Source organism: Staurois parvus, unplaced genomic scaffold (genome assembly GCF_062004578.1).
Source record: "Staurois parvus isolate SC_StPar_1 unplaced genomic scaffold, SC_StPar_1.0 ptg001161l, whole genome shotgun sequence".
In the NCBI taxonomy this organism is placed as follows: Eukaryota; Metazoa; Chordata; class Amphibia; order Anura; family Ranidae; genus Staurois; species Staurois parvus.
This window is the reverse complement of record NW_028318957.1, coordinates 739058-755366: the sequence shown is the minus strand read 5'-3', so window position 1 is coordinate 755366 and position 16309 is coordinate 739058. Positions and strand designations below refer to the sequence as shown.

Genomic DNA, 16309 nt, shown 5'->3' with positions numbered 1-16309 from the left:
TTAAGATCCGGGGATTGGGCTGGCCACTCCATAACGTCAATCTTGTTGGTCAGGAACCAAGATGTTGCACGTTTACTGGTGTGTTTGGGGTCGCTGTCTTGTTGGAACACCCATTTCAAGGGCATTTCCTCTTCAGCATAAGGCAGCATGACCTCTTCAAGTATTCTGATGTATTCAAACTGATCCATGATCCCTGGTATGCGATAAATAGGCCCAACACCGTAGTATGAGAAACATCCCCATATCATGATGCTTGCACCACCATGCTTCACTGTCTTCACAGTGTACTGTGGCTTGAATTCAGTGTTTGGGGGTCGTCTGACAAACTGTCTCCGGCCACTAGACCCAAAAAGAACACTCTTACTTCCATCAGTCCACAAAATGTTGCACCATTTCTCTTTAGGCCAGTCAATGTGCTCTTTGGCAGATTGTAACCTCTTCAGCACACGTCTTTTTTCCAACAGTGGGACTTTGCGGGGGCTTCTTGCAGATGGCTTCACATAGGCGTCTTCTAATTGTAACAGTCCTCACAGGGAACTTTACACCTTCTTTCATCTTCCTGGAGCTGATTGTTGGCTGAGTCCACGCCATTTTGGCTATTCTTCTATCCATTCCAATGGTAGTTTTTCGCTTTCTTCCACGTCTTTCAGGTTTTGGTTGCCATTTTAAAGCATTTGCGATCATTTTAGCTGAGCAGCCTATCATTTTCTGCACTTCTTTATATGTTTTCCCCTCTCCAATCAACTTTTTAATCAAGGTACGCTGTTCTTCTGAACAATGTCTGGAACTACCCATTTTCCTCAGAATTTCAGGGAGAAATGCACTGTAACCAGCATGTCCAACATTTGCTGCCTTCCTTCCTTAAATAAGGGCAATAATTGCCACCTGTTTCTCAAAGAATGAACGACCTCACTAATAGAACTCCACACTGCTATATATTTTTGAACACGCCCTTTTCAATTAGTGATTCAATTACACAGAATCAGCAGCATGCATGTCATGACTGTTGGATTTCTATTACTCTATTACACCTGCTAGGAAATTATTTGCCATGTAGAAATATCATTTCTACTAAAAACAGTGATTGATCAGGTTAGTGATGTCTGACTGCTATTATTTTGAACACAACTATACATACACAATGATTATACACATATATTAAATGCCGTCATGCCGAATGAACTCCTGAACGGCAACACCAATGAATAAATAAAGTGACATAAACGCATGTAAACTTTACATGCCCTGGATAAGCAGGTTGAAAGAAATAATAGTGATCCCACTAGGGGATAAAAATCAAAGTGAATCAGTGACACCACTCCTTGTGGTAAACATAAGAAAAAAAAAAAAAGGAGGCATCAAAAAGGTAAACGCATGTATATGCTCAAAATGACTTGTGAATGTAAACAATGCCAGTGATCCCACTAAGCGATAAATACAGAGGATCTGTGAAACCACAAATGGTGATAATTGTGAAAGAAAGAGAAAATCAGGCTCACCGCCTGTAAATCATCAACGATCACTTAAATAAACGATAGTGACCCCCTACTGGGGATAAGTGACACCAAAAAATAGGCTAAGTGCCTATAGATATGGACGTGATTCGTAACCCCAAATGGGGGTTCTGAATAAGCGTGAAAATAATTGACTTCAAACAGCGCTTCACACCTTCCGTATATCCACAAGCATAAATCAACAGTGGATAGTCCACCCACCAACATAAACAAAAACTACAAAAAATGAACGTGTCCTAAAAAGTGAAAAAATAAAAAAAATGTCCAATCTAAAAAAGTGTCCAGAACCATCCAAATGGTGGAGGTGTACAGTAGTCCTGTGATCACCAAACTGTGCAACAGGATACTATGAATCAATGGCCCCTCACCTCCATGCGGTGACCCTGCAGGGTCAAAATGCCTTAGACAATCAAATACCACCGGTCTGGAACCCAGACTCCCTCCCGGTACCCTGATGAAGTCACGTGACATCATGATTAACGCGTGGGCTCGTGGTGACACAACTTCCAGCGTGCTGACTCAACTTCCGGGGCGGACGCCATCTTGGAACTCCTATTGAGGTCATTGTATTAGTACACCCACAGCATGTGGATAGGTACTAAAAGCTTATAATTTCAAGTTAAATGTGAGTGGAATTTGATACGTTTTTATCCATTTTGATTTATGAAACGTTCATACACTATGGGGGCACTTTGCAGTCTCTTTCTGGGGGAATGAGGAGCTATCACTTCTAGGACCACTGAGAGGAGGCTGTATGCGGGACCTTGGCCATCAGAAGGGAACTGACATGGTGGTGGACCTGACATCCATTGGAAGGAGTCTGGGTTCCAAACCGGTGGAATTTGATTGTGTAAGGCATTTTGACCCTGCAGGGTCACCACATGGAGGTGAGGGGCCATTGCACCTAGAGTGGGATTCATAGTATCCTGTTGCACAGTTTGGTGATCACAGGACTACAGTACACCTCCACCATTTGGATGGTTCTGGACACTTTTTTAGATTGGACATTTATTTTTATTTTTTTTTCACTTTTTAGGACACGTTAATTTTTTGTAGTTTTTGTTTATGTTTGGTGTGTGGACTATCCACTGTTGATTTATGTTTGTGGATATATGGAAAGTGTGAAGCGCTGTTTGAAGTCACTTATTTTCACGCTTATTCAGAACGCCTATTTGGGGTTACGAATCACGTCCCTATCTATAGGCACTTAGCCTATTTTTTGGTGTCACTTATCCCCAGTAGGGGGTCACTAACGTTTATTTAAGTGATCCTTGATGATTTACAGGCCGTGAGCCTGTTTTTCTCTTTCTTTCACAATTACCACCATGTGTGTTTTCATGGATCCTCTGTATTTCTCCCATAGTGGGATCACTGGCATTGTTTAGATTCACAAATCATTTTGAGAGTATACATGCGTTTACCTTTTTGATTCCTTTTTTTTTTTTTTTATGTTTACCACAAGGAGTGGTGTCACTGATTCACTTTGATTTTTATCCCCTAATGGGATCACTATTATTTCTTTCAGCCTGCTTATTCAGGGCATGTAAGGTTTACATGCGTTTATGTCACTTTATTCACTGGTGTTGCCGTTGAGGAGTTCAGTCGACATCACGGCATATATGTGTATAATTATTGTGTATGTATGTGTGGAATATTTTGTTTATGTACTCACTTAGTAGAGGAGGTGTGGATGTATATATTGGGGTATATGTCATATTTTGATTTAATTGATCTATAAGGGGATATTGTTTACCCGTTCACTGACTATCACATATTGGGGTTCACATATAGTTTATTAGCGCAGCACCACAATTTACAATTTGGATTATCCATTTTTATTGGTGTATGGTTAGGTGTCAGCAGCTTTAGCCACAAGTTCACCTAAGTGCAGGAGGACTTTGATTATTGTTTTAATAAATACTACACTATATGCCGAACCTTGGGCTCCTGTGGTGAGTATTTCCCCCTAGGAGGATGCCCTTGTTGATTTTCTAAAGTCTTTTTTCTGGAGAAGTCCGGTCTGCATATATGGCTCTCCAAGATCTTCTATGGAATCAGCACAAATGCTCCTATACCAGTAGTGTTCTGGTGAGTGCATATCCATAAGAGGTGGTGGATTCCCACATTGCATTATGAGCACTTTTTGAATATCTCACCTGGTATTGCTGAACCTTGTAGTACCACAGATTCCTTCACTGAATGGTGAGCACTATTATATTTATCACATTGGTATTGCTGAGACTTGTAGTACCACAAACATTTTATTTATATTTTATTTTGTTTAATATTTGAATGGTTAATGTGCATTACATTCAGATTTTGTCACATGGTTTAATAACATCAGGTGTTCACATTTTTCACCATAACACTTTATGACAGAATTTAATATTTAGCTCTGCACTTCCACTTCCATACTAGTTTTTGTGGAATTCTTTTACCTTTGCCCCATTTTGTGCTAGCAGCTCCTAATACTCAGCGCTTACCAGATATCCTGCATTCCATATATATAGATGACATTATAGATATTCATATACAGTACATGGGAATCTGATCCTAATGCAAGTGATCAGAGTCTCATACAAATATTTTTCATTTGGCGTGCTATTTAGTTCTGGAATATCTCCCCATTACTGAACATTTGTCACCTAGCGCCATGACGTCCAATGAGTACAGAGCTCTGATCATCAGAGATAGAATATCAGATAACAATCCTCCCGTCCAATCACTAGCAATGCTGATTCCGGCCTCACACTGTCTGCTGATCCCATTCATGCTGCATACACAAGGAGATGATAGCACAATACGAGTCATGTCAGTGGTATTCTGTGCTCATCCTGTGTATGGAGATATCACCGTCTCTACACATGGAGGACAATATTGGGGGGTCTACTCCATTATAACATTTGTCTTATAAAATTCTATTTCCTGGAGATTTATAAAGTGATCGAATATAAATGATTCCAATAAAGAGAAACTCCTGCTGTTCTTCTCTGGGTAAATGCATCTATCTCCTATCTCCGCTCTTAACTAGAAAAACGCTTTGACTCCTGTTAAATTCAGAACAAATGGTGTATTTATATTTGTGTGAGAAAATAGTTCCATCCATGTAGAGAATAGTTCCATTCATTCCTGGGGGGGGGGGGATTAATTTCCTTCTGGTAACATTCTTCTCTTCTTCTACAGATTGTCCTCTAATCACCTGACAGACAGTTCCTGCCCCCACCTGGCATCTGGAATAAGAAATAACCCGACACTGAGGACACTGAACCTGTCTGGGAACAATCTGGAGGGTCCTCATTTCAGGGATCTGATGGCGGCTCTGACAACAAGCCGGATAGAGGAATTACAGTGAGTATAACAGGACTGACTGAGACAATCATATTCTGGGACAGATTAACATTCAATTGTCTAAATCTTCGGATCTTCTCTAACTCTGTTATCAGCAATAAATTAGACTTTTTCTACATCTGGCCATAAGTGGATCAAATATGGACAGGTTTAGTAAGGACCAGCCGAGATCTGACCCATCTATGGGCAGGCTGGTTGTACTGAAGTTGATCCGTCAATCACATTCAGTACAACCGTCCTCTGGGACTTTTTGCATTCGATCACTGCCGGAGGTCTATAGCAGCTAACAGTGATCAGTGTTCTGCTGGCAGGGAAGGCTTCCTGTTGGCAGAACACAGTTGTGTGGCAGGAGTGATTCCCCCATCCATTCTGACTGTGTTGATGGGGGGATTGAGCAATTGTCTTTCTTTCCACCCGCAGTGGAAGGAAAGAAGATTGTATAGTCTGTAGCTTACTTAAAGCTCCCCACACACAGTACAGTCTGATCTTACAATCTTCTTTACCTCCATTGCCTAATTGGATACAAACTGACTGGATACATTGGGTAGGTCCTCATATGATTCAAAGTTGTACAAACAGCATAATATCAGATGGTAACATGGTGACCCTATAGACCAGTGATGGCGAACCTATGGCACGCGTGCCAGAGCTGGCACGCAGAGCCATCTCAGTGGGCACGCCAGGAAGAAGATGATGAGCGCGCATGGACCGGCCATCCAGATCTCGTCCACACTGGACCCCCATCAAACTACATTTCCCACATGTCTCTGGGGCCAGGGTGGGCGTGGACGAGAGGAAACGGCTCCAATGCAGCTCTGGCACCAGGGGTGATGTAGCCGGGGATGGGCGCGGAAGAGAGGAAGAGGCTCACACACTGCTCCGGGGCCAGGGGCAACGTGTTCAGCATGAATGGGAATGAGCTGCTGGGCTGGAAGCCACACCGACGCTGCCAGAGGTGAGATTAACTGCTTGCAGTGTCATCCATCAGTGCCCAGCAGTGTCGCCTGTCAGTGCCCAGCAGTGTCGCCCATCAGTGCCACCCATCAATGATGCCCAGCAGTGCCATCCATCAGTGTCGCCTGTCAGTGCTGCCCAGCAGTGCCACATGTCAGTGCCCAGCAGTATCGCCCATCAGTGCTGCCCATCAGTGCCACCCATCAATGATGCCCAGCAGTGCCATCCATCAGTGCCCAGCAGTGTCACCCATCAGTGCCCAGCAGTGTCGCCTGTCAGTGCTGCCCAGCAGTGCCACCTCTCAGTGCTGCCCAGCAGTGCCACATGTCAGTGCCCAGCAGTATCGCCCATCAGTGCCGCCCATCAATGATGCCCAGCAGTGCCATCCATCAGTGCCCAGCAGTGTCACCCATCAGTGCCCAGCAGTGTCGCCTGTCAGTGCCACCTGTCAGTGCCCATCAGTGCTGCCCATCAGTGCCACCCATCAATGATGCCCAGCAGTGTCATCCATCAGTGCCCAGCAGTGTCACCCATCAGTGCCCAGCAGTGTCGCCTGTCAGCGCTGCCCAGCAGTGCCACCTGTCAGTGCCCAGCAGTGTCGCCCATCAGTGCCACCCATCAATGATGCCCAGCAGTGCCACCGATCAGTGCCGTCTGTCAGTGCGTCCAGGTAGGCAAGTGGTTAATTGCAGTGTTGGCACTTTGAAATAAAAAAGTTGGTTTGTGTTGCAGTTTTGGGCACTCGGGCTCAAAAAGGTTCGCCATCACTGCTATAGACTATAAAATGTAAACATTAAAGTGTTACTAAACCCACAACAGTACAATCAGTCTGTAGATGCAGTAAAGCATGCTTGTTATACTCACTGTGGAACCTAAGGGGTTAATCCTCTGCATTGTGTAAAAAGGTTGATTGATCCTTTCTGCTCTGTTCCTCCTTTTTTTTCAAGCTACCACCTCTTATCTTCTGATAAGACAGACTGAACTGTAGGCATTTTGCACATGCTCAGTTTAGTGTGTATTGCTAGAGAGGTTTCTTTTTTTTCCTTGGGAGGGTTCATGTGATCAGCACAGGGCCAATTAGTGTTTTCAGACAGAGATCAAGGGTTCTGCATCCTCCTAGAGCAGAAAGAAAACTCCTCCTACAAGCTTTAACCAGTGCTCTGCTGAACACTGATAGAAGTCAAAAGACTGCTATATACTGCTGATGAGAAAAGGTATTCAGCAGTTTATATTTACTAAAGTAATTACATTTCCATGTTGTGTGTACTGTGGGAGACCAGATATAGTGAACGCAGGGTCTGGGGAGACCAGATATAGTGAATGCGGGGTCCGGGGAGAGCGGATATAGTGAAGGCAGGGATCTGGGGAGAGCGGATATAGTGAATGCATGGTCCGGGGAGACCAGATATAGTGAATGCAGGGTCCAGGGAGAGCGGATATAGTGAATGCGGGGTCCGGGGAGACCGGATATAGTGAATGCGGGGTCCGGGGAGAGCAAATATAGTGAATGCGGGGTCCGGGGAGAGCAAATATAGTGAATGCGGGGTCCGGGGAGAGCAAATATAGTGAATGCGGGGTCCGGGGAGAGCAAATATAGTGAATGCGGGGTCCGGGGTTTAGTAACACTACATTTAGTTTGGTATCTGTATAAATAGATGACATTAAAGATGCTCATACATGGGAGAATCTGATCTTAATGCAATGAGTGATCAGAGCATCAAACAAATTCTTTTCATCTGGCGTGCTATTCAGTTCCAGAAGATCTCCCCATTACTGAACATTTGTTACCTAGCGCCATGACGTCCTATGAGTACGGAGCTCTGATCAGCAGAGATAAATAGAATATCAGATGCAATCCTCCCGTCCAATCACTAGCAATGCTGATTCCGGCCTCACACTGTCTGCTGATCCCATTCATGCTCCATACACAAGGAGATGATAGCACAATACGAGTCATGTCAGTGGTATTCTGTGCTCATCCTGTGTATGGAGATATCACCGTCTCTACACATGGAGGACAATATTGGGGGGTCTACTCCATTATAACATTTGTCTTATAAAATTCTATTTCCTGGAGATTTATAAAGTGATCGAATATAAATGATTCCAATAAAGAGAAACTCCTGCTGTTCTTCTCTGGGTAAATGCATCTATCTCCTATCTCCGCTCTTAACTAGAAAAACGCTTTGACTCCTGTTAAATTCAGAACAAATGGTGTATTTATATTTGTGTATATGCTGACCAGTCCTCACCTCTAGCTACCCCCAGGTTTACGACTGTAGCCTGTTCCCAATGAAACATCCCCCACTATTCATGTGATCCTTATCAGCTTCTAATTTGGGTGGAGTTGAATGCTTATTTGAGCATCTCCCTATAAATTTAGATCAGCTCATGGGGGGAGATCACTGATGGGGGGCACAGTCTCTGATGGGGGTGCTGCTTCTGATCGAGTGCGGCGTTGAACGAGTGCGAAGCAGTTAAACACAGCAGTTGAACTTAAGCAGCAGGAAGACACAACAACAGCAAGAAACTCTACTGCATGCTGGACAGACTGCAAGCAAGCACCCTGGGAAACATCTCTTGCATACCTGAGTCCCACTCAGTGTACCTTTATATAATACGTCCCCTCTTTTCCTTTCCATATTACTATCCTCTGTTCCCAAATCTCATTACTTTACCCCTCTGCTCCACCCCAAAACTTGTACATCTCCCCCTCATTGCTATCATCTCCCTACTATTGCTCTCATCACCTCCCCAAAATGGCTCTTCTACTCCTCCTTCTCATTTTCCTCTCCTCCGTTCCCAAAATCCATTCACTATATCCCTCTGCCCCTCCCAAACAATTGTATATTGTGTCCTCACTGCTTCCTTCACCCCTCTATGGCACCCACCACCTCCTCCTATTACTCCACACTCCCACTGACCCGAACACCTCCACTAGTAGTTTCTCACGCTCCTGCACATCCCGCTCCCATGCCACCTTTCTCACCCTTCTCCTCCTCCTAACCGTGGGGGACATCTCCCCGAGTCCTGGCCCTCCACCACCTCCCTCACCCGCACAACACCCTCCCACCTCCACGTCCCGCCGCAACCCGCGCAACTTAGTATCTGTCCCCCTGCCCCCTAAAATCTCCCCCCCCGTTTTCATGTGCACTCCTGAACGCCCGATCGGTGTGCAACAAGCTTACCGCCATCCACGACTTCTTTGTTTCCCGCTCCTTCAACCTCCTGGCGATTACAGAAACCTGGATCCAGCCCACTGACTCTACCTCCCCTGCTGCACTCTCCTATGGCGGTCTCACCTGGACCCACTCACCCAGGCCTAATGGTCGTAAAGATGGTGGGGTTGGTCTGCTCCTGTCACCGCAGAGCACCTTCCGAGTCCTCCCAAACCCCCCCTCCCTATCCTTCTCCTCCTTCGAGGCCCACTGCGTCCGACTATTCTCCCCAACCCCCCTGAAGATTGCTGTGATATACCGGCCTCCTGGATCCATATCCTGCTTCCTGGATGACTTTTCCTCCTGGCTACCCTTCTTCCTCTCCTCTGAGCTACCCACCATCATTCTTGGGGATTTCAACATCCCTGTCAACCTCGACAACCCGGACACATCTCATCTCCTCCACTTAACCTCCTCCTTTGCACTTGCACAGTGCATACAATCCACCATCCACTCTGACGGTAATATCCTTGATCTTGTCTTCTCCAACCGCTGCGCTCCCCACAACCTCACTAACACCCCCTTCCCTCTCTCTGACCACAACCTGATTACCTTCTCTATCTCCTCGTCCTCCAACGCCTACCCCTCCAAATGTCACACTACTACCAGCCGTAACCTCCGCAACCTTAACCCTGCCCCCCTCCAATCTGCAGCTGATCAACTCTACAACAGCATCCTCCCCCTGTCCTGCCCCGACTTGGCTATGACCGCCTACAACAATGCGCTGTCAACAGCCCTTGACTCACTAGCGCCTTTAACCACACGCAACATCAGACCCCGACCGCTCCAGCCCTGGCAGACTGATCACACCAAAACCCTCAAACGACAGTCGTGCCCTGGAGCGACTATGGCGCAAAACCAAATCCCAACAAGCCTTCACCCGCTACAAATCTGCCTTCCACACCTACACCTCCTCCCTCCACGCAGCCAAACAAGCCTACTTCCTGACCCTCATCAAGGCCCTCTCCTCCAATCCTCGCCAACTCTTCTCCACCTTCAACTCTCTACTCTCGCCACCCCCACCTCCACCCAGCACCTCACTCACTGCCCTTGAGATTGCCAATCACTTCAAAAACAAGATTGACACAATTCGCAAGGACATCGCCGCAACTCACACGCCCTCTCAACCTGTCCCCTCACACAGCTACCCCCTCATCCCCCATGACATAACCCGCAGGGGCTTCGTTGCTGCTCAAACTCCCTCCAACCCCGTTCCCCCTCACTCAGCTACCCCCTCATCACCCCTCTCCCACGGCCCCACCACTGCTCTGACCCCCACTTCCACCCCACCCTACATTCCTCATACTGAAGCCCCCCCAACAATCCGCACCTTTGACCTTACTACCTTCGAGGAAGTCTCCAAGATCCTCTCTGATCCCCGCCTCACCACCTGCCTCCTCGACCCTATCCCCTTACAACTCCTACGACCTCCCTCCCCCTCCATCCTACGCTCCCTTACCCACATCTTCAATCTCTCCCTCTCCCCCGGCACTTTCCCCTCCCCTCTGAAACATGCACACATCACCCCCATACTTAAAAAGCCCTCCCTGGACCCCAATGACCCGAACAACCTCAGACCCATCTCCCTGCTCCCATTTACATCTAAACTCCTCAAGCGCCTAGTCTACACCCGCCTATGCTCTCACCTCAACGACAACAACCTCCTCGATACCCTACAGTCCGGCTTCTGTCCCCTACACTCCACCGAAACTGCCTTACTCAAACTCTCCAACAACCGTCTAACCGCCAAAGCTAATGGCCACTATTCAGTGTTCCTACTCCTTGACCTCTCTGCGGCCTTCGACACAGTCGACCACCCCCTCCTCAAAAAAAAACTACACTCCCTCGGCCTCAGAGATTCTGCTCTCTCCTGGCTATCATCCTACCTGTTACAACGCTTTCAGTGTTACCTATAATGCTACCACCTCCCCCTCACTCCCCCTCTCTCTTGGGGTCCCTCAAGACTCTGTCCTCAGGCCCCTTCTCTTCTCCATCTACAATTCCTCCCTTGGCCAACTCATACACTCTCACGGCTTCAACTACCACCTCTATGCCGACGACACACAAATCTATCTCTCAACCCCCACCTCACCCCCTCGGTCTGCACCCGAATCACACACCTGCTGAGCGACATATCAGACTGGATGTCGCTCCACTTCCTTAAACTGAACCTCTCCAAAACCGAGTTTCTTGTCTTCCCCCCAGCCCGGACACCACCCCCCATTGACTTCTCTATCACATCCAACAACGCTACCATCAAACCCGCCCCGCAGGCCAGAGTACTTGGTGTCATTCTGGACTCCAACCTATCCTTCCAGCCCCAAGTCCAATCTTTAACAAACTCGTGCAGACTCCACCTCCGCAACATCGCCAAAATCCGCACGTTCCTAACTCCAGAAACCACTAAAAAGCTCATCCACTCCCTCATCATATCACGACTCAACTACTGCAACTCCCTCCTCACCAGCCTGCCTCGCCGCTGGCTATCCCCGCTTCAGTCGACCCTGAATACGGTTGCCAGACTCATTCACCTTTCCAAACGCTCCGTCTTCACCACCCCCCTCTGCCAATCCCTCCACTGGCTTCCGATTGCGCAACGGATCAAATTCAAAGTCCTAACTCTGACGTACAAAGCCGTCCACCATACTGCCCCGAACTACATCACTGACCTAATATCCAAGCACCGCCCAGCACGCACACTCCGCTCCTCACAAGACCTCCTTCTCTCTAGTTCCCTGGTCTCCTCCTCTAATGCCCGCCTTCAGGACTTCTCCAGGGTGTCACCCATCCTCTGGAACTCCCTGCCCCAACCCATCAGATTATCACCTACTCTCCTCTCCTTTAGGCGCACCCTGAAAAACCATCTCTTCAGGGAAGCCTACTCCACCCCCTGCTAACTTGCCGACCTCCTCCACTCTTCCTACCACTCCATCCCCCACAGCTATCTCCTCCTGTGCCACCATCCCCTCCCTCCTAGATTGTAAGCTCCAAAGAGCAGGGCCCTCAATCCCCTCATGTTTTGCATTGTATTGGTATTATTCTGTCACATGTTCTGTCCCCCTTTGTAATGTACAGCGCTAAGCGAACTATTGGCGCTTTATAAATACTGTATAATAATAATGAGTTCCATCCATGTAGAGATTAGTTCCATTCATTCCTGGGGGGGGGGGGGATTCATTTCCTTCCGGTAATATTCTTCTCTTCTTTTACAGATTGGATAATAATCAGCTGACAGATAGTTCCTGCCCCCACCTGGCATCTGGAATAAGAAATAACCCGACACTGAGGACACTGGACCTGTCCTGGAGCAATCTGGAGGGTCCTCATTTCAGGGATCTGATGGCGGCTCTGACAACAAGCCGGATAGAGGAATTACTGTGAGTATAACAGGACTGACTGAGACAATCATATTCTGGGACAGAGTAACATTCAATTGTCTAAATCTTCGGATCTTCTCTAACTCTGTTATCAGCAATAAATTACTTTCTACAGCTGGCCATAAGTGGATCAAATATCGACAGGTTTAGTAAGGACCAGCCAAGATCTGACCCATCTGTGGGCAGGTTGGTTGTACTGAAGTTGATCCGTCAATCACATTCAGTACAACTATCCTCTGGGACTTTTTGCATTCGATCACTGCTGGAGGTCTATAGCAGCTAACAGTGATCAGTGTTCTGCTGGCAGGGAAGGCTTCCTGTTGGCAGAACACAGTTGTGTGGCAGGAGTGATTCCCCCATCCATTCTGACTGTGTTGATGGGGGGGATTGAGCAATTGTCTTTCTTTCCACCCGTAGTGGAAGGAAAGAATATTGTATAGTCTGTAGCTTACTTAAAGCTCCCCACACACAGTACAGTCTGATCTTACAATCTTCTTTACCTCCATTGCCTAATTGGATACAAACTGACTGGATACATTGGGTAGGTCCTCATATGATATAAAGTTGTACAAACAGCATAATATCAGATGGTAACATGGTGACCCTATAGACTATAAAATGTAACCATTAAAGTGTTACTAAACCCACAACAGTACAATCAGTCTGTAGATGCAGTAAAGCATGCTTGTGATACTCAGTGTGGAACCTAAGGGGTTAATCCTCTGCATTGTGTAAAAAGACCGATTGATCCTTTCTGCTCTGTTCCTCCATTTTGCAAGCAACCACCTCTTATCTTCTGATAAAACAGACTGAACCATAGGCATTTTGCACATGCTCAGTTTAGTGTGTATTGTTAGAGAGGTTTCTTTTTCCTTGAAAGGGTGCATGTAATCAGCACAGGGCCAATCAGCGCTGTCCAGACAGAGATCAAGGGTTCTGCATCCTTCTAAAGCAAAAAGAAATCTCTTCCTACAAGCTTTAACCAGAGATCTGCTGGACACTGATAGAAGTCAAAAGACTGCTATGTACTGCTGATGAGAAAAGGGATTTAGCAGTTTATATTTACTAAAGTAATTGCATTTCCACGTTGATGGGTTTGGGGAGAGCGGATATAGTGAATGCGGGGTCCGAGGAGAGCCGATATAGTGAATGCGGGGTCCGGGGAGAGCCGATATAGTGCGTGCGGGGTCCGGGGAGAGCCGATATAGTGAGTGCGGGGTCCGGGGAGAGCCGATATAGTGAGTGCAGGGTCTGGGGAGAGCCGATATAGTGAGTGCGGGGTCCGGGGAGAGCGGATATAGTGAATGCGGGGTCCGGAGAGAGCGGATATAGTGAATGCGGGGTCTGGGGAGAGTGGATATAAACTCGATATAAAGTCAATCCTAAACTCAGCGGCTAGACTCAACCACCTCACCAACCGCTCCACATCTGCCTCCCCCCTCTGCCAATCCCTTCATTGGCTCCTGATTGCCCAACGCATCAAATTCAAACTAACCCTGACCTACAAAGCCATTCACAACACCGTCCCAAACTACATAACTGACCTGATACCCAAATACTACCCTACCCGTGCCCTCCGCTCCTCACAGGACCTCCTACTCTCTAGCTCACTGGTCTCCTCCTCCCACGCCCGATTGCAGGACTTCTCTAGGACTTCCCCCATCCTCTGGAACTCCCTACCCCAATCCATCAGACTGTCACCTACCCTCCTCACCTTCAGGCGCACCCTGAAAACCCTCCTCTTCAGGGAAGCCTACCCCAACCTCACCTAACACCTGACCTCACCTAACAACCTCCTCCACTCCTCCCACCACTCCATCCCCCACAGCCATCTCCTCCTGTGCCACCTTCCCCTCCGTCCTAGATTGTAAGCTCGAAAGAGCAGGGCCCTCGAACCCCTCGTGTACTATTTTGTTTTTGTCTTGTCTCATGTTCTGTCCCTCTTGCTAATGTACAGCGCTGAGCATACCCTTTGGCGCTATATAAATACTGTAAAATAATAATTATACAGTATTTATATAGCGCTACAAGGTTTGCTCAGCGCTGTACATTATAGTGGGGACAGAACATGAGACAATACAGTAACAAAACAAAACACGAGGGGTTCAAGGGCCCTGCTCTTTCGAGCTTACAATCTAGGAGGGAGGGGATAGTGGTATAGGAGGAAGTGGCTGTGGGAGATGGAGTGGAGGATATTGGCTGTTAGGTGAGGGCGGGGTAGGCTTCCCTGAAGAGATGGGTTTTCAGGGTGCGCCTAAAGGTGAGGAGAGTAGGTGACAGTCTGATGGATTGGGGTAGTGAGTTCAAGAGGATGGGGGAAGTCCTGCAGACGTCGGGCGTGGGAGGTGGAGACCAGGGAGCTAGAAAGTAGGAGGTCTTGTGAGAAGCGAAGAATACGGGTAGGGTGGTATTTGGGTATCAGGTCGGTGAGTCAGTTTGAGGCAGCATTATGAATGGCTTTGTATGTCTGTGTTAGTAGTTTGAATTTAATGCATTGGGCAATCAGGTGCCAATGGAGGGAATGACAGAGGGGGGTGGCAGAGGTGGAGTGGTTGGTAAGGTGGATGAGTCTGGCTGCTGAGTTCAGTATAGACTGATATAGTGAATGTGGGCTCCGGAGACAGCGGATATAGTGAATGCGGGGTCCGGGGAGAGCGGATATAGTGAATGCGGGGTCCGGGGAGAGCGGATATAGTGAATGCCGGGTCTGGGGTTTAGTAACACTCTACTTTTATTTTGGTATCTGTATAAATAGATGACATTAAAGATGTTCATACATGGGAGAATCTGATCTTAATGCAATGAGTGATCAGAGCATCAAACAAATTCTTTTCATCTGGCGTGCTATTCAGTTCCGGAAGATCTCCCCATTACTGAACATTTGTTACCTAGCGCCATGACTTCCTATGAGTACAGAGCTCTGATCAGCAGAGAGAAATAGAATATCAGATACAATCCTCCCGTCCAATCACTAGCAATGCTGATTCCGGCCTCACACTGTTTGCTGATCCCATTCATGCTCCATACACAAGGAGATGATAGCACAATACGAGTCATGTCAGTGGTATTCTGTGCTCATCCTGTGTATGGAGATATCACCGTCTCTACACATGGAGGACAATATTGGGGGGTCTACTCCATTATAACATTTGTCTTATAAAATTCCATTTCCTGGAGATTTATAAAGTGATGGAATATAAATGATTCCAATAAAGAGAAATGAGTTCCATCCATGTAGAGAATAGTTCCATTCATTCCTGGGGGGGGGGGGGGGATTCATTGTCTTCTGGTAACATTCTTCTCTTCTTCTACAGATTGTCCTCTAATCACCTGACAGACAGTTCCTGCCCCCACCTGGCATCTGGAATAAGAAATAACCAAACACTGAGGAAACTGGACCTGTCTGGGAACAAGCTGGGGGGTCCTCATTTCGGGGATCTGATGGCGGCTCTGACAACAAGCCGGATAGAGGAATTACGGTGAGTATAACAGGACTGACTGAGACAATCATATTCTGGGACAGATTAACATTCAATTGTCTAAATCTTCGGATCTTCTCTAACTCTGTTATCAGCAATAAATTAGACTTTTTCTACATCTGGCCATAAGTGGATCAAATATGGACAGGATTAGTAAGGACCAGCCGAGATCTGATCCATCTATGGGCAGGCTGGTTGTACTGAAGTTGATCCGTCAACCACATTCAGTACAACCATCCTCTGGGACTTTTTGCATTCGATCACTGCTGGGGGTCTATAGCAGCTAACAGTGATCAGTGTTCTGCTGGCAGGGAAGGCTTCCTGTTGGCAGAACACAGTTGTGCGGCAGGAGTGATTCCCCCATCCATTCTGACTGTGTTGATGGGGGGGATTGAGCAATTGTCTTTCTTTCCACCCGT

At 47.2% G+C, this 16309-nt stretch overlaps 1 protein-coding gene across 1 annotated transcript in view; it reads left to right on the top strand.

Annotated features, from left to right (window-relative positions):
• The window catches only part of LOC149439086 (NACHT, LRR and PYD domains-containing protein 12-like), an 81069-nt gene extending 65175 nt beyond the window's left edge, over positions 1-15894 (top strand). The window contains exons 8-10 of the mRNA XM_089659498.1: positions 4698-4862; positions 12247-12411; positions 15726-15894. Of these exons, the coding sequence (XP_089515624.1) occupies positions 4698-4862; positions 12247-12411; positions 15726-15894 (499 nt within the window). The remainder of the gene's footprint in view (positions 1-4697; positions 4863-12246; positions 12412-15725) is intronic.
• The last annotated feature ends 415 nt before the right edge of the window (positions 15895-16309 follow it).